Source organism: Loa loa, assembly GCF_000183805.2.
Source record: "Loa loa unplaced genomic scaffold supercont3.20, whole genome shotgun sequence".
NCBI classification, from domain to species: domain Eukaryota; kingdom Metazoa; phylum Nematoda; class Chromadorea; order Rhabditida; family Onchocercidae; genus Loa; species Loa loa.
The window spans coordinates 456,405-482,527 of record NW_018108200.1 but is presented as its reverse complement, the minus strand read 5'-3'; the positions used below and the strand labels follow the sequence as shown (position 1 = coordinate 482,527).

At 34.0% G+C, this 26,123-nt stretch overlaps 6 protein-coding genes across 7 annotated transcripts; 2 read left to right on the top strand and 4 right to left on the bottom strand.

Moving 5' to 3' along the window:
• Window positions 1-311: 311 nt before the first annotated feature.
• LOAG_01500 (dolichol Phosphate Mannosyltransferase family member) lies at window positions 312-3,238 on the top strand. The gene is made up of 6 exons (XM_003137039.2): window positions 312-460; window positions 571-682; window positions 834-961; window positions 1,981-2,082; window positions 2,139-2,249; window positions 2,371-3,238. Exons 1-6 carry the CDS (start codon window positions 335-337, stop codon window positions 2,521-2,523), a joined length of 732 nt encoding a protein of 243 aa, XP_003137087.1. The 5' UTR covers window positions 312-334; the 3' UTR covers window positions 2,524-3,238.
• A 94-nt stretch (window positions 3,239-3,332) lies between these two features.
• LOAG_01499 lies at window positions 3,333-6,396 on the bottom strand. 2 transcript variants are annotated; one of them, XM_020445770.1, is made up of 5 exons: window positions 6,285-6,396; window positions 5,912-6,037; window positions 4,713-5,018; window positions 4,383-4,503; window positions 3,333-4,040 (listed from the first exon to the last, which is right to left on the bottom strand). In XM_020445770.1, exons 3-5 carry the CDS (start codon window positions 4,992-4,994, stop codon window positions 3,874-3,876), a joined length of 570 nt encoding a protein of 189 aa, XP_020307018.1. In that variant the 5' UTR covers window positions 4,995-5,018; window positions 5,912-6,037; window positions 6,285-6,396; the 3' UTR covers window positions 3,333-3,873. The 2 variants fall into 2 exon arrangements, with proteins under 2 accessions (XP_020307018.1, XP_020303808.1); XM_020445769.1 differs by lacking the exons at window positions 5,912-6,037; window positions 6,285-6,396 and adding an exon at window positions 5,256-5,628.
• A 3,705-nt stretch (window positions 6,397-10,101) lies between these two features.
• LOAG_01498 (hypothetical protein) lies at window positions 10,102-10,918 on the top strand (the record flags this gene model as incomplete). Its single annotated transcript, XM_003137037.2, has 1 exon — window positions 10,102-10,918. The coding sequence occupies one exon, from the start codon at window positions 10,102-10,104 to the stop codon at window positions 10,462-10,464; it is 363 nt and encodes a 120-aa protein (XP_003137085.1). The 3' UTR covers window positions 10,465-10,918.
• Window positions 10,919-11,369: 451 nt separating this feature from the next.
• Window positions 11,370-14,311, bottom strand: LOAG_01497 (PAR-6 protein). Its single transcript, XM_003137036.2, has 8 exons — window positions 14,225-14,311; window positions 13,795-13,863; window positions 13,422-13,601; window positions 12,946-13,146; window positions 12,645-12,747; window positions 12,225-12,364; window positions 11,875-12,077; window positions 11,370-11,700 (listed from the first exon to the last, which is right to left on the bottom strand). The coding sequence occupies exons 1-8, from the start codon at window positions 14,297-14,299 to the stop codon at window positions 11,559-11,561; spliced, it is 1,113 nt and encodes a 370-aa protein (XP_003137084.1). The 5' UTR covers window positions 14,300-14,311; the 3' UTR covers window positions 11,370-11,558.
• A 2,547-nt stretch (window positions 14,312-16,858) lies between these two features.
• Window positions 16,859-22,565, bottom strand: LOAG_01496 (hypothetical protein). The gene is made up of 6 exons (XM_020445768.1): window positions 22,428-22,565; window positions 21,828-22,034; window positions 21,502-21,604; window positions 20,008-20,093; window positions 18,336-18,473; window positions 16,859-17,050 (listed from the first exon to the last, which is right to left on the bottom strand). The coding sequence occupies exons 1-6, from the start codon at window positions 22,551-22,553 to the stop codon at window positions 17,015-17,017; spliced, it is 696 nt and encodes a 231-aa protein (XP_020303807.1). The 5' UTR covers window positions 22,554-22,565; the 3' UTR covers window positions 16,859-17,014.
• Window positions 22,566-23,258: 693 nt separating this feature from the next.
• On the bottom strand, window positions 23,259-25,906 carry LOAG_01495 (peptidase dimerization domain-containing protein). The gene is made up of 5 exons (XM_003137034.2): window positions 25,786-25,906; window positions 25,446-25,538; window positions 24,766-24,895; window positions 24,287-24,481; window positions 23,259-24,057 (listed from the first exon to the last, which is right to left on the bottom strand). Exons 1-5 carry the CDS (start codon window positions 25,888-25,890, stop codon window positions 23,840-23,842), a joined length of 741 nt encoding a protein of 246 aa, XP_003137082.1. The 5' UTR covers window positions 25,891-25,906; the 3' UTR covers window positions 23,259-23,839.
• Between the last annotated feature and the right edge of the window lie 217 nt (window positions 25,907-26,123).

Here is a 26,123-nt window from a genome sequence, read left to right as displayed (position 1 = left end):
TTTTTTGTAAAGAGTTATCAGGAGACGCTGATTTAAAGAAGTAAGCAGAGATGGTTATCTTGTCAAAGCTTTTAAACATATTTTACCATTTTAAAAGTTGATTATTGTTTCCTAATAGTGTAAGGCGTTTGCAGAACTTACCCGAATGACAGGAGTTGATCGTGGAAATGTTGGATATATTGTAATGGTTAAATACAAACTGAGAGTTTTGGAAGTTCTAATTTTTACAGAACAATTTTCATATTACCTTTGCACTTATATCGGTCGGTGATCAACCTATTCAAGCTTGTTGGCATTAATATTAATCGACATTTAGTTGCACCAAAATCCACGAATGTCGAAAGATGGAAGCCATCCGAATTATACGGTCCTATTGCCAACGTACAACGAAAAAGAGAATTTGCCTGTATGTATTTGGCTCATCGAAAAATATATGAGAAAGGCTGAATTTTCTTATGAGGTATTTTCCCGTTTTTTTTTTTTTTTGTGGTGTAAGGGACTTTCTGCAGATTTAGGATGTTTTATAATTTTCTTGGGACTATACAATTTTAAGACTGCTTATTTTTAAAGGTGGTTATCATCGATGACAACAGCCCAGACGGAACAATGGATGTGGCTAGGAAACTAGAAGATGAATTTGGCAGCGATAAAATTATTTTAAGGCCTAGAGCAAGGAAGTTAGGTATGTTTGGCTCATTTTCATATTGCATCGATTACTTGATGCTCAGTAAAATCTCTTTCAGATATTTTTATTCCAGAACTTAAGATGGAAAATTGGGTCAAATCATTTCAATTTTATGATGTTTAATAAAGCATGCCTTTTCTACTTTTAGGTCTTGGAACTGCTTACGCTCATGGATTGCAATTTGCTCGAGGTGATTATGTAATCCTGATGGACGCTGATCTATCTCATCATCCAAAGTTCATTCCTGAAATGATCAAATTGCAGCAGCGTAAAAACGTTGGCGCTTACTTTTCTACAGTAATTAAAATTTATTCAGACATCTCTGAACGAGTTGTAGTATCTGCGGCAGACTTCCTGCAGTTTCGTATGATCATTCAGTGCAGTATATTTGGTCAGATTATATAGCCAGGCGTAAATCTGCCGGAAGAAAGCAATAATGTCAGCCGCAATACCTTTTTTACCAATTAGAATTATTTGGAAGCAGAATTATTTGTGATAGAATTAGGAGCAGAATTATTTGTGATGGAAAGGAGACTTATTATAAGTATTTGTGAAGATAGTTAAGACCATGCAAAATTAATTGCAAAATTTCTGTAAATATTTTCAACCTAATGTACTGTGTTGGGGAAGTTTCGTTTTTATGTCTTGGATAGCAAGGGAAAGGTTTATTCATTAGTAGACGTATAGTGACTGTTATAATACAATAGTATTTGATTATGAAATGAGAAGGTAGAATAGGGTGATCCGGTCCTTTTAAAAACACAAGCAATCCTCGAGTTGAGCGAGACAGAGGAGATGCTGATTTGATCTTCGACCAAGAAGATTTCTTTAAGAATGCCAAGAATGCGTTTATTGGTGCCTTTATATTGCTCATAAGTGGGTTGGGCTTACGATAAGAGAATAGCTCCATATAAAGTCTTTACAAAGCCAACAATAATTTCACAATTGCAAGAGAAAATTACATAAAGATTAGATCTCTTTGTACGAAGAGGAAATTGCTGGCAGTCGTCTTACCAGACGTAAGCTTTCTCATAGTTTGCATGTAAATTAGTTAATGTGTGCAATTTCAATATCAAAGGAGAAGACATTTTTACACGATTGAGTTTAGATAACAGACTCATCACTTTAGATATAGAAAAAACGTAATATATATTTGTTGTATAATGTGATGAGTCTTTATCACGGAAATGGTTTTTACAGCAAATTCTTTAGCTGTTTGGACGTATTACAATTCCCTTCGGCTTTTTCCGACATATTCTAAAAAGCCGTACTTCCTTTTATCATGTTATTTTCAGTATGATATTGTAACGGGCACACGTTATGCTGGAGGCGGTGGTGTTTCGGGTTGGGATCTCAGACGAAAATTCGTCAGTCGTGGTGCTAACTTTTTAGCTCAGGTTCGTTTCTTAAACGGATATTCATCACTTTTACAGTCTCCGCTTTATTATTTTAGTTTCTGCTTCGACCCGGAGTTTCTGATTTAACTGGTTCTTTTCGCCTGTATCGTAAGGATGTTCTGGCAAGGTTGATTGCAGACAGCGTTTCAAAAGGATATGTATTCCAGGTTAATTTAAATTTCGTGTCCATTAGAACTTTCTAGACTATTTCTTAACACGACTTTGGACTTTAATCTCGTTTCTTCCCTAAAACATTAACAAAAAAGAAGTACTGACTATCTTTTCCAGATGGAAATGATGTTTCGTGCGAGCAAATTAAATTATCGCATAGGAGAAGTGCCGATCTCGTTCGTGGATCGTTTTTATGGTGAATCCAAACTTGGTGGTCAGGAAATAGTTGATTACATCAAAGGATTGTTATATCTGTTTATTTTTGTTTGATAGCTCTCCGTATATTCCTTCTGAAACAGTTTGACCGTCCATCTTCCGCTGTGCCTAAATACTCTTTAGGGTAATTTTGATGGAAGTTTTATATACTTGTGTTGTTTCCTCTCTGACACGACTTCGTATTCCGCATGGTTTACTTTTTCTCTCACCGAACCGTATTCATCTTTGTTAGATTTTGAACTTTTTCCTTTCCTGGTTTAATTTGCAATGTTTTTTGGTTCGCTTCTTGGATTTATATTCCTCATTATTTTTACCTACAGCGTTATTTTTTATATGAACTGTGAGTGCTAATCCAAATACATATTTGTGGGAAGTATTCCACTTCCACGTCCTCCGAATATAAAATGGATCTTTATATCACCGGCACCCATCGCCGAGGAATTCTGTTGGGGAAATCGGCCAGCCATCCAACAGCCATTCTGCAAACCGTACTTTATTTCCTGACATACAGGGCAAGTCTGAGACTACTCGAAACTCATGACTATGGAATAAGGCTTTAGAACCAATAGAAGTTACCCCGTTATTGAATTTTCATTTCAGGCGAATTCCATCTCATTAATTTATTCGTATTTTTAAAATGGTTAAACAATGTCTCATCTGTAGAAAATAAAAGATTCACATTTTATAACAACTGAGGATTCAAAACCGAAACATTTCCTCTCCAGCAATCAATAATGAGATCATCTTTTTTTTAAAAACAAGCATGTGCAATCACAAATCCAGCTAGGAGAACAGAGATCTCTACAGTTGCGCTACTTCCATATTGTGAGAGCTCAACTTTAGACTGAAAAATCATTTCTTTACCCCTTCTACGGTTTTAAGTCGCGACAACATGCGAAATAATATCTTTATCAGGAAACATTACATCGTATAAAAGAGATCATTATATTTCTAAAAACTGCCGGACAGAATGGAATTCAGCTGGAACAATCTGTGTGAAAGTGTAACAATCACGAAACGAAAAAGATGGGAACTGCTAGACGGTTGAGCGATACAGGTGGAATCATGGAATTTTTCATTTATCCATACATATGAGTGGAGTATCCGTCGCGTTTTCACTCAAAGAGTTTGGAAGGAATTACCTATCTTTCTGAAATGTTAAAATAAACACTTCATTCCGTTGAAGACATTTCATCGGAAATAAAATCAGAAGAAATCTGTACTGATGAATAATAAATATATCAGCAAAAGATTAATCAGGTATTTTGCAAACTTGAAAATTACTTTCAGTAAAGTGGACAAGAGCTTATTAAAGCTTTCTGAGAGACAAATATACAATAAAATCCTAATTAATAGGAGCACCACACTGTTGATTTGCCTTCGACTATTCCTACCCGTTATTTATTAAGAAGTATTATCTCGATGCCACTGCACACTTCCATTAAAATTATCATGATTTGGCATACTTCCCGCTTCCATCACGTCTGTGGAAGCTGTCGCTGTTGAGATCACGGATAATGCGGAGTGGTCTTCATCATTACCAGAATCATGTTCTGAATCATGCAGGTCTTCTGAAATATTCAGGACTGCAAAACTTTTTAAAATGTTTTGTAGGGCACAAACAAATCATAAACTTGAAAGTCATTTGAAACCTGAGATAAAACAAGGTTTCATCAAACTTGATGATGCCATAATAGTATATCAAGCCAGTTTCAACTTAGTGTTAGTGAATAAAAAGAAAACAAATTTGTTAAGATCCCGAGCGATACTAACGAAAATTGATGAGTTATTTCGTGGGGTAGGGAATCGAAGAAGCCAGAAGATAGAAACACAAAAGACAAGTTATCATATAAAACTGGACCAGCGAAATAAAACTTTGAATTTGCAGGACAAAAAAATTGGTGAAGACAAGCCTGTTTGAATCTCTAGGTCGGAAGATTGGATGGCTTGCATATTAGTTGAAGTTTTAGGTTGCGCTTCGATAAAGTCATCAGTGCTGATTAGTTCACATTCCCTATCGCTTTCATCAGTAAGCTAACAAAAAAAAAAAAAAAAAAAAGTTTAAAACAACACTATGTTGCCGGATCACAATTTCCGTAAAATCCGCTTTGGATAAGTGACAAATTAATGAACATTCCCAAAAATAGATGAGGAATATGTCCGAAAAGCTTCCTCTCCAAAAACAGAGTGCTCAGCTAATTTTATGCGGAACGAAAGAATAATAGCCAAATGTGAGTGTTCACCTGTTCATCCGAAGATTGTTCTACCCGTACTTCCTGCATCGTATTTGTCAGTATTCGAACTGGTGAAACATATCGAGTGATCCGTGGTAAGGGAATCAATTCATTCCCGTAAAACAAATGCAAAATTGGTGAAAACATGGATTTAAGGACAAATGCTAATATAAAACATGATGTGATAGCCAGTCGACCACATAAATATATGAGTGGAAAGAAAATGAAAATAATGATAAGAACAAGATGAGGGGTTGGCCGATATTCTAATGGACTGGATGGAGAAGGCATCTGGTAATTGCAATCTCGTGCAACCTAAACAAAAGCAAAAATGAACAGATATAGGAATATAAACATATATAAAAAGTACAAGAAATGCATAGATTTGCTGAACAATATATATTAATTTTCAAATAGATTCACAACCAAATTCTCTAGCTTCCTGAATTAACACAGACACATACTATTTTTTGATACTAAAGTTGTATTTGAAAACTGACACTAAAACTTCATTTGAGACAATGATTTTTAGTCATATCTCAAAGCGACTACCTGTTTAATATTTTTTGAGGTTCTATTTAACTATAACACGCTGTACTGAACCTTCCAAGCAATTAAATCACTCCTCATTTTAATACTCTTATGCGCGTGGCCTTCACGAAGCTCACAGTAAAAAACACCGGCAAATACGCAAAAATTCATCGACACAAATTGTTGCAGACTGAATGGATATAAGGTCCTGACATAAAAAAAATCGTTTAAAAAGCCTAATCCCATCTACAAAACAGTTCTTTCCTCTTTCCTCCACAAAGGCGAAGAAGAAGACGGAGGAAGAATCATTTCAATGAAAACTTTCATACTACCGATGCTTGTGCTTGAAAACATAAACAAAGCAGATGTAAAGATTTCTTTCAGAATTTGTTTTAATAAAATTTTAGAATATGAGATACGAAACAAATTAAATGAAAGAACTAGAAAAAGGAGCAAAGCAGACCAATGAGGGAGAAAAGTCCCATAAAAGTGCTTCCCAGCTTTGGAGGTTGTTATTGCTTAGATGTCTCCAACAAACTTCTATACAACAGGAGCTATTTTGTAAACATTCACATAAAAATGAGTTTGTTTTCCACGCACGGACATAATAAATGAATGGAGAATTTTCTGCAGCAAAAAGAATGTAAACAATAAAAGTTCTAATGATCTAAACCTACCTCAGCTATGAAGTTCTTCAAGCAAAAATTTAACTGCAACTTTCTGACCCGTATTTTGGTCCACAATGTAATCAGTATGTCGAATAAAAGCTTGTGCAGTTAATCCGTACAGAAAACAAGGCAGTCCTGCAAAATATTTTTACAAATCAAACTTAAATAAAACCACTGAATAAAAAAACCACAAAATATCGAAATTTTTTAATAGAAATATTTTTAAAAAAACTATGAAACATTACCAGAATATTAAAACTTTAGGCCTTCACGAGTGAAAGATTGTATCTTCACTCTATTCAGAATGAAGAATACTTAAAATCGTTTCAATTCACTGTGTCATATAGTCCAGAGTCACTGTCTAAGTGGAAAAAGTACTTACCGCAATTTAAAACTGCAATAAATTTATAAAAACAGTTTTCAGTGCTAAGATCTCTCCGTGGTCCTTTTGTGCAATGATATTTGATATACGGATAACAACCAATTCTGGAAATGAGGAAATGTAAAGCTTAAAATTTCAAACGAAAAAATTATCCATACGCCTGAAGCGTCAACGAAGGAGACGAAAAAAAAGATGGCGAAGGTTGACATGTTGTAATACACCAGCGAGTGTCACGCAGCAAAGGAACTGAAACTGTTCTTAAGAACTGAAAAAAAAGCAGCAAAGGTTTTTTTCAGAAGTGCATTGCCGGCACAAACACTAATTTTTTACCCACAGTCGTTCATAAAAAGAAACTACTGATTCCTAAATCTTTAACATCAATTTTTTAAAGCTTTTTAAGGTAGTTTTTAGACAATTTGTGTGTTACAACGAGTCAGTAGTAGAAATAAATAAGACAGTATTACTAAAAAATAAGTGGAAACTTTAGTTACTCCAGATATATTAATGTCAGGAAAGCCTTGGAATTCCCGCTGTGATTAATATAAGCTCTTATCTTCGATCCTAGCCCTTTTATTATTTCATTCTTCAGTGAGATACAGCCCCTTATAACATCCAGCTGTATGTTAATGAATTCGCTTCAATAGTGCATTCTATTCTTCCAAAATTGAACAATGGAGTGAATAAGAAATAAAACAACTTAAACTTGAAAAAAACTTTCAACCGGTGTGGACAAGATTGAGTTTATCGAAGGTGTCTTGATAACACATTTGGTAATTTCAAATTCTGGATAAACTCTGATAAAATGTTGAACCCTGGTAGGCAAAAGTCCATTTTTAGTTTGATACTTTCTCTACTTCGTGTATAGGTTCAAGTGAACATACCAAATAAAAACCAAAACGAAAGCATAAAACACTAATAGAAATAAAATAGACATGAAACATTTTAACAACATGCAATGCACGCATACAAGCAAATTTTTATTTAATATCCAAAAGTTTGCATTTTGACCGTAGATGCGCTATGGAAAAATTATAATTAAGAGGAAATATCGCCTTCGTGACAGCACAGCTTTCATTTAAAAGGTTTTCGGAGTCCGAATGTCAAAAAGATTACGCTTCCATAAATTACTAACTAAGGAGAATTTAACCGTATTACGTACGAAAATTCTGCCACCCAAGAACAGTCAACAAGCATTGTACATCAGTTAGGTCCTTATTTTTTCTTCTGATGGATACTACTTGAGGAACAGTCTTATGCATTAATACAAAAACTTAATTGATCGATTGATGATAAATTCCAAACATAATCGATGTCAGTCCTGAAATTCTACACACTGAGAACAGACCACGTGTCCATATCTTAAAAATGGTACTAATGTTCAGCAATAAGCCTCCAGTAGACATAACAGATTTCCGTGAATGTTTTTAAGCAAGTGGCATTACCCAATTGAATGAAATCAGATAAATTTGTCGACCATTTATAATACACCATAAATTATTACTATAACTAAATATCGTCCTTGATGAATTCGTCAAACAATGATAAAATTATTCAGGATGAGAAATTACACTGGGAAGCTGTTAAAGTGTGAAGTCATTAAAAATTTAGTCTTTGACAAGCGTTCGAATCTTTCCTACAAACAAAATAAGGTCAACTCAAACCAGAGGTACTTATTTTGACATTCACTTCATACTGCTGCTATTTTTCACCAGAAACATAGTTGAAAATTCTTTGGAATTGAAAAAACCCTGAACAAATTAACACTAAAGCCAGATATCAGAGTAGCACTATGCTTATCATATAAGTCTCCGCAATCGATTCTTGTTGAAACAAATAACCTCCTTCATTTTAAGCTGATCCGGAAAAAACAATAGACCACCGATAGTGAGGGGAAAGTATGAGGTCGAATGAGAATGGGAAATAGCGGTAGGCTCTCCACAAACGAATTATAAGAAACAACAGAAAGAAAACTGAGAGGTAATTTTTTCATACGTCAGTTTATTATAGTTTAAAAAATATAAAACGAAGAAAATGCAGTAGATTTTATCCAGCAACATCTTCAGATGAATTGGGTTGTTGACAGTGCTCTCTAAGAAGCCACAGCATTAATAGCGAGTGATGTAAAATGACCTTTAGAAAATACATATTTTAGCAGCAGTAGAAAGCCTCATAATAATGGTTCTTATCCAGAAATGAGGTGAACGAAACGAAAATCCTTAATGAGAAGGCCGTACCTCACATGTATTCCTCTCCAACACCTTAACAATCGCACAGATTGCTGGAGCATAAACACATGCAAGAATGTGTTCATGTGTTCAACTACATTTAATTCGCAATCAATTATGTTACTTCCTTTTCTAAAAAACAATACGCATAGTTCTGTAGGACAGAAATTTATTAGAAATTATTAATTAAAATGAGGTAATACTCATAATCTGCAAAGATTCCGACCAAGGACGAAATCTAAAAATTAACTTTGTCTGCACGATACATATGGATGCTTATTTGATTTATCCCATGCTATATATCAGGCTTTTCACACACTGTCAATGACAATAGTATTGTTTTTTTTCCGCATAACAAATGTTTCGGGAATTTTTTAACCATGAAAGCCGTCATGAAAGAATAGTCATCAGTCTTCATTTAGAATTCATGTTTATGGACCTGACTGTATACATAAAAAGACGACAAACATAACCATCCTCATCGAACAAAGGGCCGATAAAAATTATTTACTCAGCAGCAGTATTCGTCACATGACCAACAGCAGATCAATAAAACGCTAATCGAGCAACTATTCCTCTCTTTCTCTCCCTTGCTGTACATGATTTTTAAACAAACATAAGGAAAATATTCTAAGATACAGCAATGAAAAGTATTGTCAACGTTAACAGCAATTTTCGAAGAAAGAAACGCAATAACATACCTCAAAATGCAGTAATTATGGCCATTAACATCAAAATTGAAATATATATCGCCGAAATTGTCGTCCTGAACGTCCCTCAAATGGCGAAGAATAATAAAAATCAATTATAAGTGGCTTTTTGAATAATAAAATCGAAAAACGTATTCCTAAAGTTTCTGTAGGCAATATTTCTACATTTTCTTCTTGTGAAATGATAATAAACATTGCAAAATAGTTATTACCGATACGGTAGAAAAAATGATGTCCACGTGGGGTATTTACGGCTCTGAATGTAACTTTTCACGATCTGGGATGCAAGTGGGCGACGGCGATAAAACGGGTTGATAAGAAAACGATAAGGCCAAACAAACAGTAAATAAATCAGCATATGGCTGGAACATCACTTTTGGGTATATTCAGATTACAATACGTATGTCAACAGTAGGTTATAGTAACTTCACAAATGGCAATCCAAAAAAGGCGGTATGGAACAATGTATGATAAGATTTTGAATGGAGAAAAAGCAAACTGAGGAAAAGATATGGAACTTATTAAGAAATCTGAAAAAAAAAACTACGAAAACCAGTTCACAAATATAAGGGAACGGATAACCCATTGTCAAAATAAAAAAAAGGAATCTTTACAAGAATGTAATACGGAGAAAATACAAAGAAAAAGCAGCCAAGAATTGAATCCATCACTGTCACTGAGTGAACAAGAAGGAGAATGCAATACTAAATATATGAAATACACTTTTAAGAGGATTGTTGGGAACATCTGGAGTAATTTTTCTCTCGAGGAGCCCTGTCAAACGTCGGAAAATATCAATGAATCACCTAGAAAATAGACTCGACAAACCGCGCGATAAACGTCCTACTTTTGAAATGCATCGGTTTTTCCAACTGCTTTAATATGGAACAACCGGGAAAAATACTTTCTGAAGGACGAGGGAGAGTTCGGGATCTCGCTCAAACTCTCAGTAACAGTTCCGTATACCGATGTGAAGCAATTACCGAAACACTCCAAAACAGTCTACTAATCTGTCATCTCTCTGAAAAACTGTCCATAACACGGCCCGAGACCATATCAAGTGGGTCACCACGCAAAAGTTTCACTAGTCTGCGTCAGCAACAGACAACTCGGGACTGGAGATCAGCGGGACATACTAGGAAAGGATCTGTTGCAAATTTATTCACGACAACGATGGATGATCTGACGTTTATCTGTTGTATTCGGCACAGCAACCTACTCCATGTTTTCGAAACACAAGGATAATATACGCAAAAAAAGGATAAACAATGATCGTAACAATGATGCAAGTAGTATTCTAGAAGAAATTTTGAAAAACAATCTCTTCAACAGTAGACTGCATGGAGTTGGAATTCGTTTAGAACTTGTGACGGCTTCCACCAAATGTCATGCGAATATAAATACCAAGTGCAAACTTTTAGTGATTTGAATATAATCTCCATCATAACTAAAAGAGCAAAACAAACACTTCTAACGGATGGTCTTGCATAAATATCTAAGTTTGAAAATATGCAGTATAATACAATCATGATATTATACATGAACTCAAGAAACTACAACAGGTTCAGGGACAGTAAGCAAAATGGAAAAAAAAATTTTTCCACCTGAATGATGAAGAACGCGGCCCAACCAAAACAGATCCAGTCAATTCAAAAGAGATGGTGAGCTATATTATATATTCTAAGACAAAACTTTTGCATTTGAAAAACAAATTTCAGAGGGGAAAGGACAAAATCAAATGGTAGACAATATGTACTTTTATGAAAGGCAGAAATGTGTTCGAAATACACAATTAAAACACGCGCACTGAATTGACCTGTTCTTAAAAAAAAGGATAAAAAAAAAAACACATTATTCAAAAGAATCAATCATCCCACAAGTACAGCTCAAAGTGAATTTTAAAAATTTGAAAAAAAAATCACAAAGTGTTTTATCAAGTGATATAAAAAGCGTGAAGGCACAGCGGTTGGGGTAAAACAAAAAATAAATTATAAAATTAAGGCGCGAATGACAAACAGACGAACGCAAAAAACCCAATCTAATGTAAATTTTTGACAAGTTATACGAATGAAAAGTTAACAAAAGAGTCCGGAATTTCTCTTCTGGAGAAAACAGTAACGTTACACTGTATTGCATACCGTCTTAATTATGAATGGAATATTTTTGGTACAAATACACTTCAACTTTCCAAACCAGGAAAACGAATCACAAGAATTTGAGATTTTGTCAATAATTAATTTTAGTTAAACTCCTAAGCCGGAGGAGTTGAGTCATAAGTCAGTTGGTATGATTAATAAAAGTGAAAGGTTCACAGTATATTGTTGACAAACAAATGGAATCTATCGATTTCTTTGGTACCTGTGATGATGGCCTTCTGATGCTGTGTTACCAGTGTTTTCTTTGGTGTGATCAACAACAATATCTTCATCGGAATCTTCATCACTCAGCTCCTTGTTATTTCGGTATCTCCTTGACAATTCACTGAAGAAAAGAAATTTACATATTTATTTAGTTTGACAAACATTTTTGAATGTCGGGACCATCGTTTTCTTTTTCAAGAGATGCAAGAATTGATACCAACAAAAACTAGGTTTAGCAGACTACTATTCAAAAGTTATATAAAACGCATTCAATTATTTACGTTTGAAAACCTACCCGTTCGTGCCGTGCATATCATTATTATTATCTCGCTTCTGCGCCATTAATGTATCTTCAGAAGTCCCAGTCCAATCTGAGATACGTGAATGTACGCCACGTTGCAGGGTGTTCCTTTGGTTCGCTGGTTTCACAGTAATTATCAAATTCTGAGCATTTGCCACCATCATATCTGTTACTTGGTCTAAAGTTTTGCCTTGTACCTAAAAACAATGCATAAAACGCAAAACAAAAAAGACCGGACGACATTAACATTATCGACTGGAAGTGCAAAAGAACAAAAGAACTTACAAATATCCTATCCCTCATTTTTTAAAGGAAAAAATTATTCTGAAATATTAAAAACAAACCTCAATACCATTTACTTCCAGTACTTCATCATTAACCGCTAATAAGCCGGTAGACTCAGCCAAACCGCCTTCAACGAGACGGCTGATAAAAATCCCTTGTATTTTCATCACACCTTGTGGAGTTACTCTTACTGATGTTCCTGAAATTATGATGTGTTAAATTTTATATTCCTGAAAGAAAAGATAGTTTGAATGACATAATTTATTTTCCCAATTTTACCACCGTTAACTCCAATTAAAATTATTAAATGAAAAAAAAACGTAAGATCGGAAATTAAAACAAAAAGACCTAAAACGATATCTAAGTAAATTGATTTTATTGATCTGAAGTTGAATTACCATGATAAGCAAAATTTTAAATTAGTGTGTTAAAATTATGCTACTACGTTAAATACATTTAATCCAATTATGTAATATTACCATCTCTAATATAAAATCCTAAAGGACGATCACTGCCGTGTTTACAAAGTCGTACTCGACGATGAGCTTCTGGAACAATGTCCACATCTATTATTGCAGATACCTGAAATAGATATTGATTTAAACTAATCTCATTTAGAAGTTGCAATCAATAAATCCAAAATAGCTGGAAGTTAAAAACAAAATCTACGAAAAAGGAAGAAATATTATTTGAAATATGTAAGTGAGTAGGTGTAGTCTTTAAAGTGAGTTTTCGGAAAAGAATGTGTCAGAAAACTATAAAACAAGAACAAAGATTAACCTGCCGAAAATCTTCTGGGTTTGAAATATTGTATGTTCTTTTGGGAGGCCTGGAAACTGTTGGTATCAACAGTGACAACCCTTTGCGTCGTCGATCAATTGTATCTGTACCGTAGCCATATTTCTCTTCCCAGGATTCGCCCTTTCTCTGTATCAACAGCCGCAGTATTGGACGGGCCGATTCAAAAGATTTTCGGAAATTCTATGCAAAACAGTTTTGTGTAAACAAGTACTGTACTAAATGACAATAAGGAATACATTTCAACTTTAATTTTACATTTTAACTAAACCACTTTCACTTTCAATATCATCGAACTCTTTTTTTCTACTATCGGCTAAACTTTCATTCATTCATAGAATTTGTGTTGTAGTGTTCGTGTTTGCAAAAGTATTTAAAAAAGGCAAATCTCTGCAAGTCAAAACAATGTCTTATCTAAATCACCCTTAACTCTTCCATGAGGAAAAGAAATAACTTACATCATCATTAGTAATAGGCAAGAGGTCTCCAGAATGGCTTGTATAGCACAGTGTAAAAGGTATATTGTGTAAAGAATGAAGGCCTTCGACCAATGTACGAAATTCTTCATAAGATGGAGGTTTGCTATCCTGAAACTGTATCGAAAAGCGTCGCCATTCTGAGTCAAATTTCGACTTCACCTGGAATAATTACTTTTAATAAGTTAATAACAGCATATGCATTCTCCTCTTTATTTACGTCGTATTTGGTTAAGAATTAGAAGCTGAACTGATGATAAGGATTTTCACTACTACAGTTCAAAATATATCGACGAAAAAAAAGTGATGCCTTGCTCAAAACAAAGAAGTGGAGTGAATCAAGAAATAAAGTCACTTGTAAAAATGTAGGAAGTAGAGTATGCAGCGGCTGGAAAATACGAGCAGCACTGTTCCGACCGTTAGACTGCAATAAGGAGCTGAAGTTTAAAAATAAAAAAGGAGTAACAGCAGAAAGAAGGTTTCCCAGTCAACTGTCATTTATTTTGTCCATATAATTGCTAATTACTGCTCCATCACAGTGCAATAATGGGCAGATCACAATGTATGATGCATATCTGATACGATGAATCTCTTCTTTTGAGATCTTTGAGATCAATATTCGGTACGTTGCGACGTTACCAATAAGAGAGGCGTACTACATAAAACATCCGGAGACTACGATATTTGACGTCTTCTAATAGTTACCAAAGTCTTTAGATAATAATCTTACCCATCATTCCGGACCCCAAAAGTCTTTGCAAAAGCTTAATAGAATAATCACTTACACCTGAGCTATATTGTCCAGATGATGGAGAATATGAACCATGACTGGACGGCGGACCGTCCGACTTCCACGACATTCAACCCTGCAAACAATAATTTTTGTTTACTAAATGCCTACACCAAACCATTAGTGAAGAACGTAGCTCACATATACTATGGTTAGTTTCATAATGATTTCGTAAACAAACAAATCAAAACAAAGTGACAACCAACATATAATGAGGAATTGGAATCTCGAAATACCTGCCTACTTTGGATTTAAATCTTTCCTAAGTAACTGAATGAATATAAGATCAAAATTTTTAATATCAACACAGGACTTCCATCTCTCCACTTTAACTCTTTCCGATTTATGGGAAAAACGACCATTGCAAATACAAAATAAAGACAACAAAATAATGCGATTGCCAGTCTTTCCTTAGCTGAGGGATATCCCGGCGAAAGGTATAAGAGAAAGTCGCCATCGTCAACAAAAGTACACCTAAAAGAGGATTTGTAACAAACATTCAAACAAATCAATTCCCATAAATCCATAAATGTCAAACGGTAAAAACTGACAGCAAAAGACCAGTATGCAAAAATGATAAAGCACTTTGAGCTTACAACCAGAACTATCATCTAAGGAGAATAATTTTCCAGGTAAAAAACGGCGACTGCCAAGAGGACAGGATTTATCCATTATTTATTGCCAATGTAGCGGAGGCGTAACATGCAATGTTCTAAAGTTCGTCATCCATCGATTCCGCTACTGTCACATTATCAAAAGACATTTTAAAAATCAAGAAGCTTTAAGCCCGTAGCCAATTTAGTTTGTAAACAAATATAAATTGTAATTCTTCAAAACATATCTGCAGCGCTTAAACACTTCTAAGACCTTATCAAGAGAAAGCGGACACAGCAGGATGCTCACGTATTTCGTAATTACACGAACAAATCATCTTGGATGATTTATCAGAAATCACATTTGCTGTTAAATGGTGATTGATGCTTCCTAACTCATAATTTGCCGTTTGAATAAAGCAAGATTTGATCACAAATCAGCTCATGTCCCATAGTTCGCAAAATCCATTAAATAGATCTAACATATGTCAAAAAAAATTTTTTTGACAATCTGTTTTGTTATTCCCTTCGTAAAGAAACAAATATCTTAAACTGGATTTGTGATCAACAGTAAAAACTCAACCGCTTCACACCTAACCTCTTCCTTCACATAAACGTTACTGTTAACAAAGTTCTCAAACATTAAACTGGTAATGGTCTATATTTAAATAGACAGATACCGAAACAATACCGGCTATCACTTTACGAATAATCATTATCAACCCAAGACCATACAAAACGCTCGAGTTACGGTTCGCTAAACTTCCAGAACAATGTATTAGGAAAAGGATAGCCATTTTGGTTTAAAGCAACCGTTGTTCAACAAAAATGCTTTCCATTTAAATAAAAACTCTTTTATTTCTCGCTCTTTTCAAAAAACATCAAGCAAAACGGTAAGAAAAAACACTCAAACATTGAATGGACACAAAGTTAACGACTTCATCAATTATTACTATTTCATAAAAATTTAATTGCTGAAAGAATTATCAGCCTAATTATTCCAAACGTAATTCATCACTTGTTCCAATTCCAATTATTTAATCCCTTGCATCTACATGGGAGTCTTTACAACCCAAACTTTCAAAATCTCACTCTTTCACCAAGATTTAGAATTAAAAATAGCTATTTGGCGATATAAACACTTTTAGTTTTTTTTTGGAAGAAAATCAGGAAATAAGTAAAAGATTAGTATTAGGAAGTTTCTAGCGAATCTCAAAATCTCTCGCCTATGTAAGATACATATATCGGTAATACGGCTCCAAATTTGACCATTCAAAGAAATCGCTGGTGTTGACAATGTAATAACTATAGGATCCTTTAGAGGCATGAAGTTCATGGACATTACCTAAAATTTGATTTCTTTATCTATATACGACATTTAAAATTAGAGGCTTCAGCAATTTATTTTGAATTACCGGAACATGGAATAAATATCAAAAAATAAAAGAAGTAATAGAAGCACACAAACCAAGAGATAAACGAGCTTCCATGAAAGTCTCCATAAGTGCATTGAAAAGTATCATGTCGATAAACAAGCTAAGTTATAAAAGCTTACAAGCATTACTTTGTCACTAATAGAAATTATTTATGTTAACATATCACAAGAAAATAGAATATGGGTTTGTCCTTGGAGTAAAGAAAGAAACATTAAAAATTTGAAAAATTCAAAAAAATAACAGATTTGAATGTAACTTGACTTCATCCCTAGTGGTAAAAAGGATCATGCGCTGCATTATACAATCAATATGACTTAACACGACTATCCGGCAATTATAACTTTTATAATTATACAATAACGTTGGTAACAATATTCATACCATTCGAAACTGCATGATTTAAAAACACAAATAATCAATTAACACCATACACGAAATCCAAATAAATTAATTTTGAACGATGGAAAAACATACCAAAAGAAATAAATTGTCTTTAACAAACGGTTTTAAATTTCCGAGTAGAACGGCGAAAGAACTAGATGACAGCGCTCGATCACCGATGCAAGTTTTTTTTTTTTCAGACTGTATTCTAAAATACGCCAGCATGAGGAGATTATATTTAGAAAGAAATTATGCAAGCTAACAACAAATCTAAAATATGAGAGTTGAAGAAAATCCAAACATAAAAGTAAAATTTCAAAATCGTGTAAATGGTTGCACCTGAATCTGAAGCAATAATTCCCTTCATTGTTGTTCTTAGTCATTCTCACCGGAATCTAAACCACCAGTATCCTGAATATTTTCAAAATACAGATGGATAATAATGTATACAAATGTATGCTTATTTTCTAAACAAAGGCAAGAGGATTAATCATGTCCTATTTATATATAACATGAGTTTCAGATTTGTTCATTAACTTCGAGGAAATCTTAGCCTTCTCTGATGAACTTTAAATTATTTTTGAATTTATAATTACATGCCCTTCAAAAAAGGTAACAGGGCAATATACGTGAGGTAAGGATTGTTATCTGAGAAAAAATCGATAAGACTGCCTGCTGACTACTTAACTTTGAACACTGAAGGAAACTCCTGTGCATTTCTATAATATAATCTAGCATCAATACATGAACTTGAATAACTTTCTAAAAAAACATTTGAACACTTCATGTGAAATTTTCTGAAAGTTCCTATTACAAATTCTTAAACTCCATGTGATAGAGCAGCTAAGGAATTCAAAAATAGAAACTTTCAGAAACGCGGAGAAAAGTAGGGAAAACGAAAGCCAGGAAAGGAAACTAAGACAAATTAGTATTATCGCATAAAATATGGTGTGGTAAAAAAATGAATCAGTAAAAAATATGATTGAAAAAAAGGCCAGAAGTTGTGGAATGAAACACTGCCCTAGCTGAAGACGAAATGAAACTTTAAATCTAGTTGAAAAGTACCAATCTTTATATTTTTTATTCAAATGTTTGAGAAATTCTTAAACAGTTAGACAATTGAACATTGAAATAGCAGGTCGCCAAAATTCTCACTAAGTAGATGAATTCCACACTAATTTACCTTTATTAAGCCTGCAATCAGAACTGTCTACTTTGCAGGTAACAACATTTGTCATCTGCGCTATAAATTTTAAGTATTTTAGTTATTTTAAAACAAAATCCTAATTAGTTTTGCTAAACATGTGAAAAGTCTTTTATGAGCAAAACTAATTTCAAACCAAAGAAATTAGCGGAGACATCACCAAAGAAAGTATTACCTAAAAAATGAGGTCGCTAAAGTTCTTACTGAGTAGATTCCAAAGTTCCAAAGTTCTTACTAATTTTACATTAATTTACCTTTGTTAAACTTCCAATCAGAACCGTCTACTTCACAAGTAACAACATCTGTCATCTGTGACTTCGTTTTGGTAAGATTATGTATATATGTACAATATATTTGTATATGATACTTTATTTGTATATGATACTTACCAGTGGAGTCATCCATTTTTCAAACTACACAAAAAAAACTACACAACTACAGTCGTCCATTCTTGAAACTAATGTTCTGCAACAGTATTTAATTAATACTAACCTCATCGAAGAGTGATTCATCGAATTCAATTTCATTGCCTGCTGTTTGCATAAGTGCTACATCAGATAAATTCAACGTTGAATCACGAAGGAATAACTGTTTACCCGTTAATTTTCGAGTTCTCTCTACTTCATTAATCTGAAAAAAAAAAAAACCCATTTTTCGATTCTCTAAATGAAATAAATCGCATGTTTGAGAAATCTCAAAAATTTGATGAATCGGTCTGAATTAATTAAATCCCGATTACAGAACGCAAAAATTGTGTTATTAAAAACTACTTACTACTAAATATAAAAAAGTAAACGAATGATCGAATGATGGCTAGCATCAAAAGACTAGATAATGTGGGAAAGTGGAAGACGTGTCTTTCCAGCAGATAATAGTATACAACATTAACTTGAAGTCTATGTCCGTTGGAAAGAATCAACACACTAGAGGTCGTTCTTCATAACTACATACCATACATACAAAAATATGTAATGACTTTCTTTAAAAGCATTGTAGATACTATGAGCACTTTTCAAAACAAGTGTCAACTATAATCACTAATCGCAGCAGTCCTTTTCACACTCAAAAATTTGGAAATAAGTTTTTAAGTTTATTTATTTCTAAACAATAGATTTAATACAGGTTTACTTGTCATCAGCATTAAAGTTAATAAACTGATTCATTAATCATATAATAATAATTATGAAAACTGCCAGGAAAAATCTGTTATTCGAAAAATTCAGAAGGAAATTTCTCTGTGCAACTGCACTCAAAAATTGTAAAATTTTCTGTAACACTTTACAATCACTTTCAGAACACAGTTGTATAGGAGGATAAAAAACTTCGGGGAAGAATATGCGACGTATACAACTTGGTACTGCCAGTGAAATAAAATCAGACCTCTTGACTTCCTTAATTTCACGAATAACATAGTTTATTAGCATTTCAGTAGTATCTGGGATAAAGAAAAGTAATGGCACGAAGAAGTTCAAGGTCGGTTGGGAATTGACCGTTATAATTATTGCCATAGACGCATAGCTTCGCAACAGAGTACCCTGTGCAAACAAAAACGTTCCGATTTCCTTCGATAAATCCATCAAACGAATGTTAACAATAATTACAAATATGTTTACCGCCTACATTCTTGAAAAATTCTATAAAAAAAAAGGGTTTGCTCAGTTAATATATACGACTGACGGCAATAAGCTTCCTGGGTTCAGCTGAATTCCCTCAAACAGCTCATCATCTTTTTGCAAAGTCACCATATCATTTTTTATTGCAAAGAAGCTTGGCAGCAAAATGCCCTTGTAGTAAAACTCCATCGATTTGCCATCTTCTACACAGAAGCCGGGGATAAATTTTCACCTCTTATCAATTCTTTTTAAAATAAGCAGACTGATCATTCTCACTTTTACCTCATAAAGAATCCACAAAATGTAATTTTTCAAGGCGCACTGATGCATTTTATATGTATTGACGTGCTAGGAATCATGATAATGTTGGTGTATGAATTTCATGCTCAGTTTCTAACATGTAGGTAAAAAACAAGGATGTGGGAAAGAAAATCTAAATAATCCTTAGAAATTTCAAAAAGTTTCACTGGAATTCAAAAACAAAACAAATTGAAAAACAATTGCTGCGACTCCAAACTGAATAAAAAAAAGAACAAAAAACAAAATTTCACCCATTTCTCCTTCTCTTCGACAGCTCGTATTTCGGCGTCGAATTTTTTCTTCCATGCTAGAAACGCTTCGGGAGTTACTCGAGTGCCTGCAAATTGGACAGAACTTGGAGAAGACTTCATAAAATACTGCCGAAATCACAACTTCCATAGCCGTAGAAAACCGGTCGCATTTACAACCATTTTCATAATTTTAAAGATTTTAAGACTCAAATCCTCTGATTCACCAATAAATTACTTTTCTATCTTATAAACCAAATAATGATTAAGAACAATAAGAAAACACTTCAATTATAAAGAAGTACGACGAAAATGGAGATGAATAAAGCAGTCAAAAAAAACTGGGTAATAAATCAAAGAGAGGAGGAACGTGTGAGACGTCATACAAAAACTATTATAGTTCAATTTTGTCCAAATTATACCCCAGATAGTGGTAGAAATAGTAGCAAAAGTGATAGTATTAACAGAGAATGGAGAGAAAATAAAAGAGAATGTAGGAATGCGAAAAGAGACGCGAGAAGCATGGTATTCAAATGCAGTTATCCTTGTCATTTCGTGTCACACCAGTTTGGTGGTTGCAGGAAAGGCAGCGAAAACAGCAATAACTGCAGTAGTAATTCTCGTTTCTCGTACTAACGAAATCATTTACTGCCTTTATACCCTACAGCATCTTAAACACACTGGACTCCTCACACTAAACATTTAATGCTCCTGCAGTCAATAAAATCTAAAAGGTAGGGCAATACAATCAACAGATGAACGACAATTCATTACTTCACTAATGTACGGTAAAGAAATGCCAACAGTCGGTGAATACAATCATCTCTGTTACATTTTCCTTTGAAAAGAAAATGGGTACAATTTGGAGTAGAAAACTGAAACATAGCCAAAATCCTACTCTCCCTTTTACGATTTTTTAAAACGTTTTCATTTTCTATTGCCTTCTGAAAGTTCACTCATTAAAATAACTTGTATGGAAATAATAGCCACTGGATAACTTTGAAGAATCCCGAAATCTTAAGAAACATGAAGATTACACAACTTTAGACTTCTTCAGATTTCCTTTTTTCCTTAAATATAAGTTATTTAGAATTTAGTGCCAAAATGATGAAATTATAAACAACAAAGTACCGTCCTATTTTCATAAGGAACGCGCAAGTTGACTAATTTCAGCATGAAAAACTGATCAACGAATTCACTTAAAGTATATATCTGTAGTTCCATACTATCGTAGAAATTATTTAAATGATAACATGCAACAGAAAACATCTCAAAACGCTACTCAAACTGGATAAAATGCTTCAGAAATGTGATAAGGTAACTTTCTTATACTATTAATCTTTCAATACTTTGTCTAATCCTTGTGAAAGATTTGCTAGATAAATCGGCTTTAATTCTTGTAAATTTTGGCGGGAAAAAGTTTAAACAGTTAGAATTAACATTTCCATACCATCACGCCTATCTTCCCACAATACTAAAATGAAAAACAAAAAAAACCTCCAAATTTCTTTCTTTCTTGCTCTTCTTTTTCTTTCACCGCTTTTTTCTCTGCTTTTATTTTTTCGGCTTCTAAATCTTCTATTAAATATCCAATTTCATCCTATAAAATCAAGATAAAATATCTTGATTCCCATGAGAACTGTTCCTTCGAGCAGTTGAGAGGAAAAGTAAGTATAAAAGGATGGTTTGATGGTTGATACACGAGGTGTTGGTCGTCAAACTCCCCCTTTCATTTTTTTTTGAAACAAAAGACGAAGTGGAAAAAGTACCACAATTTCCCTCTGCAATTAGATGAATACAAAATTTTGCAAAGTAACAAAAACCTGCAAAGCTGATACGATGGTGAATACCATTGGCATACCGAGATTATCCTGCGCTACACCACACAATATTCTCTGCACTTTTTCAATACGTTTACTACTGAATATACACTCCAACCCAGAGATTTCAATTTCTGGTACAACATCCGGATAATCTGCTGACAACCGAAGGCTTAACGTCACTTCGAACATAGAGGAAAAATCTTTCCCCTTAAAATCGAAAAATGCTCAAGAGCGAAAGCAATGGGGACCAAATATAAAAACTTGAACCATCAATTCCCTCATTTCGACAAATTAATCTGCAGACAACCGCATTACGTATGACACATGAAATTTCACGTCATAGAACTCTGGAAACCAGCAGTACCTTCACAAAGCCAAGTAAAACGATTTAGAATCCATTGCATTTCAGCACAACATTAGTTTATATGTGGGGTCGTTTTATGTGGCAAAATCGTTAATAATTTTAGAAAATATTAGTTCCGATGAAACGATTCACTTTGTTGGGAAGTAAAGGATGATGATATGTAGAATCTATTGAAACCACATTAGAAAAAAGCAAAGAGTTAATAATATTACGAAGGAATAATTTTAAGGAGCTACCTGATGAGACGGCAATGACATTCTCAAGGCGATATTGGGGTATTCGCTGGACACAACTTCCAGCTCGTTCGAAAAGATCATTCCAAGCGCTTCAAGCTCCTCAGTTTGCGTTTCTTCGTGATTCATATCTTAAAACTGCCAAAATATCAGTTGGTAAACAATAACTCATGTTTGAGTTCTCTCCAACATTTCGCATTAGATTTGCTTAATCTAATGAAATTTCCTAGTATATTTCCATAAAACATAGAAAGCTAATGACTTATGCCAAAAGTTCCAAGATTGAACTTCAAAATTCGAGATCTACATTTACCTTGTTTCTCTTTTCCAATTAGCCCACTTTGTCAAAGGTAATGCAAAAAAAATGGTAAGATGCAGGCGATGAAAGTGAGATCATCGTGAATCCACTCAAACTTTTGAGATGAAACTATAGAACACCAATCATTACACTGGGTGAAAGCACGGAAATTGTGATAACAGTGATCATTTCTGGGAAGTCAAAGTCAACGTCAACCCAATTTTCCCAGTGGTGATTCAGTTGGCTGATTCCAGACTAGAAGTCTAATTTTTTCCAAACTTTTATTCTTTATGAGCTGAAATCATTTTCCCATAATTTACGATATAAAATGCACTGCAAATTCTCAAGGATGAGTTAATCGATTTCATCCTTACAGCAGATTACTGTTGATGGAAATGAATCCCTCACCAAAACACGAATAGGTTATAAGCAGGGTTAGATTCCAGACTCGATACATAGTTTTTCCGTAAATCTTTACCTTTTTCTTATGACAAGTAAACTTTCCAACTTGAATTGACAAAGTCGAATGTTTACGATTTTTCGTAAATTTTATTTCAGCAACACTTTTAGAAAACAGATGAACCCAGTGAGGATTATAATTAAAGTATACTGTATACAAACGACACTTGACCAAACTGGGAAGATGAGTACGGAAAACATAATGAACATAGAATTAAATTTCGTTACAAAATAATGAGGTTTTTATTAGAATTGGTCACTTCTGCATTGCTCCCTAACGTTTAAATTCGGTCTTTCGTTTGTTTTTGAATTATTTAGAATTATATAAAAACAAAAAACCAAATCTAAACGTCAGAGAGCAGTGCAGAAGTGACGAGGCAGTCTACGAAATCCCAATAATTTCGAACCAAAATTTAAATCGAAAAGATAAGGTTCCGAGCGAATGTGATTTCAATCCCATTTGGAATTAAATTCTGAGCAGAATGGCCCAATGCATACATTATAATTCTTAAAAAATATAGAAAAAGTATTTAAAAAGAGAAGATAAAAATGAAGTATATCAAATCATCAAAATAAAATGTATTTTGTTTGTTATCATAAGACACCAAATTTCCAATATCGATGGTCCTATAACTCCTAAAATCAATTTTTCGCTTGGTTAAGTATTTGCGGTCTTCAGAGTATACTTAAAAATAGAAACATGAATTTCGACCGCTTTCTTAAGATCCTCCACAAGAATGTGCTCATCTTTGGAATGCGCATTTGTTATCGAACCTGCTCCAAATAAGTACGCTGCTTTCAGTTTATCACGTGCTATGAAATAAGGTAAATCGGTATTGAATGCCACCACTTCTGAGTCGTAAGGTGGTGGTGGAGCTAGAAAAAAGCAATCTTGACTGAATATAGAATAAAAATAAAGTGTGTATGTAAAATAAAGTGTGTAGAAAAATTCGGTTAAATTTCAGTTTAAAGCTACTAGATTGAATAGACCATAATTAATATAGTTCAATATTTTCTAATTGTAAGAAAAGTAGAAGACTGCATATTAATAATTTCAAAAATACCAACTATATATGTCCTTGAGTCCTTAGGAAAAGTTGAATACCTGTGAGAAATATTGGTTCATTTTTGCCAAATGACTGGTCAATTTTGGCACGTCCATCAACAATAATTTCCAACTGTTTCAAAATATCAGCAGTAGATGTAGTTACGCGGAAGAAAATGGCTGCCGAAGCATGTTCCGCCAACGCATTTAACGCTTCGCCGCCCGATATAAGGCCAATATTAACGGTTGTTGATCCTGATAATATGTTTTCATTTGAAAAATGGCAAAGAATTGAAGTGAAATTAACTGGATCATCCTGACATAAATTATAGTTTCAATCCCTTGCGAAAAAGTCTATCATTGACTAATCCAACATTTTTGGAAATATATGTGAGAAAACCGAGTACAGTTTTCTTGTAACTGCCATAACTGCATTATACCCGAAATTTCTGCAAGAAAAAGTAACCAGAACCTAGAAGACAGCAACAAACGCTGGATATTGTTCTTCAAATTATACAAATACAATAAGTGGTGCAGACCAAATGTTTTGTCTGATGGCCACTCGTGAGTTCGGATATCATGTAGAATATCCAGCAGCTTATCGATAGCACTATCACCCAGATGAGGATAACCAGAATGTGCCGCTTTTCCATGAACTTTTAATATTACCTGAAAAGGACAGAATACTTCAAAAACAGAAACTTGGAACGGAAGAAATTAAGTTGCTTGGTAAAATGTAAAAGATGGACAACGGTCAATTTTCCTTTTCTCTGAGCATAGAGACAGTCCTGGAATTTTTTATGAGGTTATCGTTCAACTCAATTATTATGGCTTAACAAGGCATTATTTCCCAAGTGTATCCTTGTGTCCCTGGAAACCTATGCAGTAAGTCATAACTTACTGATATGACCATTTGGAGTCTGTGAGGCAGCTTAATGAGCAATTAATATATTACCGTCTAAAAAGGTGTAATTTTAGACTTGGGTGCCAAACCAGCAGCAAGAAAACTTACTGACGCCACGAATCACTTTCCTGAAATTTTGGCATCTTACGGATGTCAAAGACCTGTTTCTTAACTTAAAATCTAGCCATAATAAGCTTGTTATTTTTGATGCCTATGCCTGAAGTCTTTATTATAAAGTCCCTCTGAACACTGAAAAGTGGCAAACTTATTCCTCCAACATTTAATCTGACCTACATCTCATGTAATGTGACTTACTTTCACTGCTCCTTTCTGTAAACGACCAAATTTTAATTCGGTTGGTTCACCGATCATAAAAAATTCCGGAACCAATCCTAGATTATTTGCTTCCTGAAAAACGGCACATGTGATACACAAATGATAATGAGAAATTAATCGAGTTTTTCATACCCTTTCTTTTCTGTCAACTGTACTTCCTTCACTACTCCTCTCATGAAAAGATGATTAAGGAGATGAAGAATTAAGCGATATTTTAAAAGTTTCATAACAATTACTATTTCAACAATTATTATTGTTATGAAAACTTTCATAATAATAGTAATCCATGAATTTTGAAAATATTTTGCGGGAAACATACCACCATGCCAATGTGATCAAGTTCTTCACTTACAACCAGCAACAGACCAATATTTTCAGCAAGACTTGGATCCTCTTTCGCTATTCTTTGGGCAGCAAATATCATTGCTGCCAGCTGTCCTGCAAATGTTAAATTCTAAACTCGAAAGCCAAAACAGTAAGTCGAAATTCTAAATGATTCTTGAATACCCAAGCACTAAGATATCTATTTCTTAAGATCTACCCCATTTAGCTTTTCTTAGTTGCACTTCGACTTCTGACAAACAAGTTTTCGAAACATAAAGAGGAGAGGGAAAGAGAGAGAGAGAGAGAGAGAGAGAGAGAGAGAGAGAGAGAGAG

What these genes read in the sequence shown, in the direction of transcription:
- LOAG_01500 (XM_003137039.2), top strand. Translation starts at nt 335, where the DNA reads ATGTCGAAAGATGGAAGCCATCCGAATTATACGGTCCTATTGCCAACG. An exon ending in GTGCTAACTTTTTAGCTCAG is followed by an intron (nt 2,083 to 2,138) that starts GTTCGTTTCTTA and finishes TTATTATTTTAG; the next exon opens with TTTCTGCTTCGACCCGGAGT. An exon ending in CAAAAGGATATGTATTCCAG is followed by an intron (nt 2,250 to 2,370) that starts GTTAATTTAAAT and finishes TATCTTTTCCAG; the next exon opens with ATGGAAATGATGTTTCGTGC.
- LOAG_01499 (XM_020445770.1), bottom strand. Translation starts at nt 4,994, where the DNA reads ATGCCTTCTCCATCCAGTCCATTAGAATATCGGCCAACCCCTCATCTT. An exon ending in AACAATCTTCGGATGAACAG is followed by an intron (nt 4,504 to 4,712) that starts GTGAACACTCAC and finishes TTTTTTTGTTAG; the next exon opens with CTTACTGATGAAAGCGATAG. An exon ending in CGACCTAGAGATTCAAACAG is followed by an intron (nt 4,041 to 4,382) that starts GCTTGTCTTCAC and finishes TGAATATTTCAG; the next exon opens with AAGACCTGCATGATTCAGAA.
- LOAG_01497 (XM_003137036.2), bottom strand. Translation starts at nt 14,299, where the DNA reads ATGTCGTGGAAGTCGGACGGTCCGCCGTCCAGTCATGGTTCATATTCT. An exon ending in ACCCAGAAGATTTTCGGCAG is followed by an intron (nt 12,748 to 12,945) that starts GTTAATCTTTGT and finishes TATCTATTTCAG; the next exon opens with GTATCTGCAATAATAGATGT. An exon ending in AGGATTTTATATTAGAGATG is followed by an intron (nt 12,365 to 12,644) that starts GTAATATTACAT and finishes TCATAATTTCAG; the next exon opens with GAACATCAGTAAGAGTAACT.
- LOAG_01496 (XM_020445768.1), bottom strand. Translation starts at nt 22,553, where the DNA reads ATGAATCACGAAGAAACGCAAACTGAGGAGCTTGAAGCGCTTGGAATG. An exon ending in AGAAAGAAAGAAATTTGGAG is followed by an intron (nt 20,094 to 21,501) that starts GTTTTTTTTGTT and finishes TCCAATTTGCAG; the next exon opens with GCACTCGAGTAACTCCCGAA. An exon ending in ATGAATCACTCTTCGATGAG is followed by an intron (nt 17,051 to 18,335) that starts GTTAGTATTAAT and finishes GAAAATATTCAG; the next exon opens with GATACTGGTGGTTTAGATTC.
- LOAG_01495 (XM_003137034.2), bottom strand. Translation starts at nt 25,890, where the DNA reads ATGATATTTGCTGCCCAAAGAATAGCGAAAGAGGATCCAAGTCTTGCT. An exon ending in TTGATCACATTGGCATGGTG is followed by an intron (nt 25,539 to 25,785) that starts GTATGTTTCCCG and finishes GCCGTTTTTCAG; the next exon opens with GAAGCAAATAATCTAGGATT. An exon ending in TACAGAAAGGAGCAGTGAAA is followed by an intron (nt 24,896 to 25,445) that starts GTAAGTCACATT and finishes TGTCCTTTTCAG; the next exon opens with GTAATATTAAAAGTTCATGG.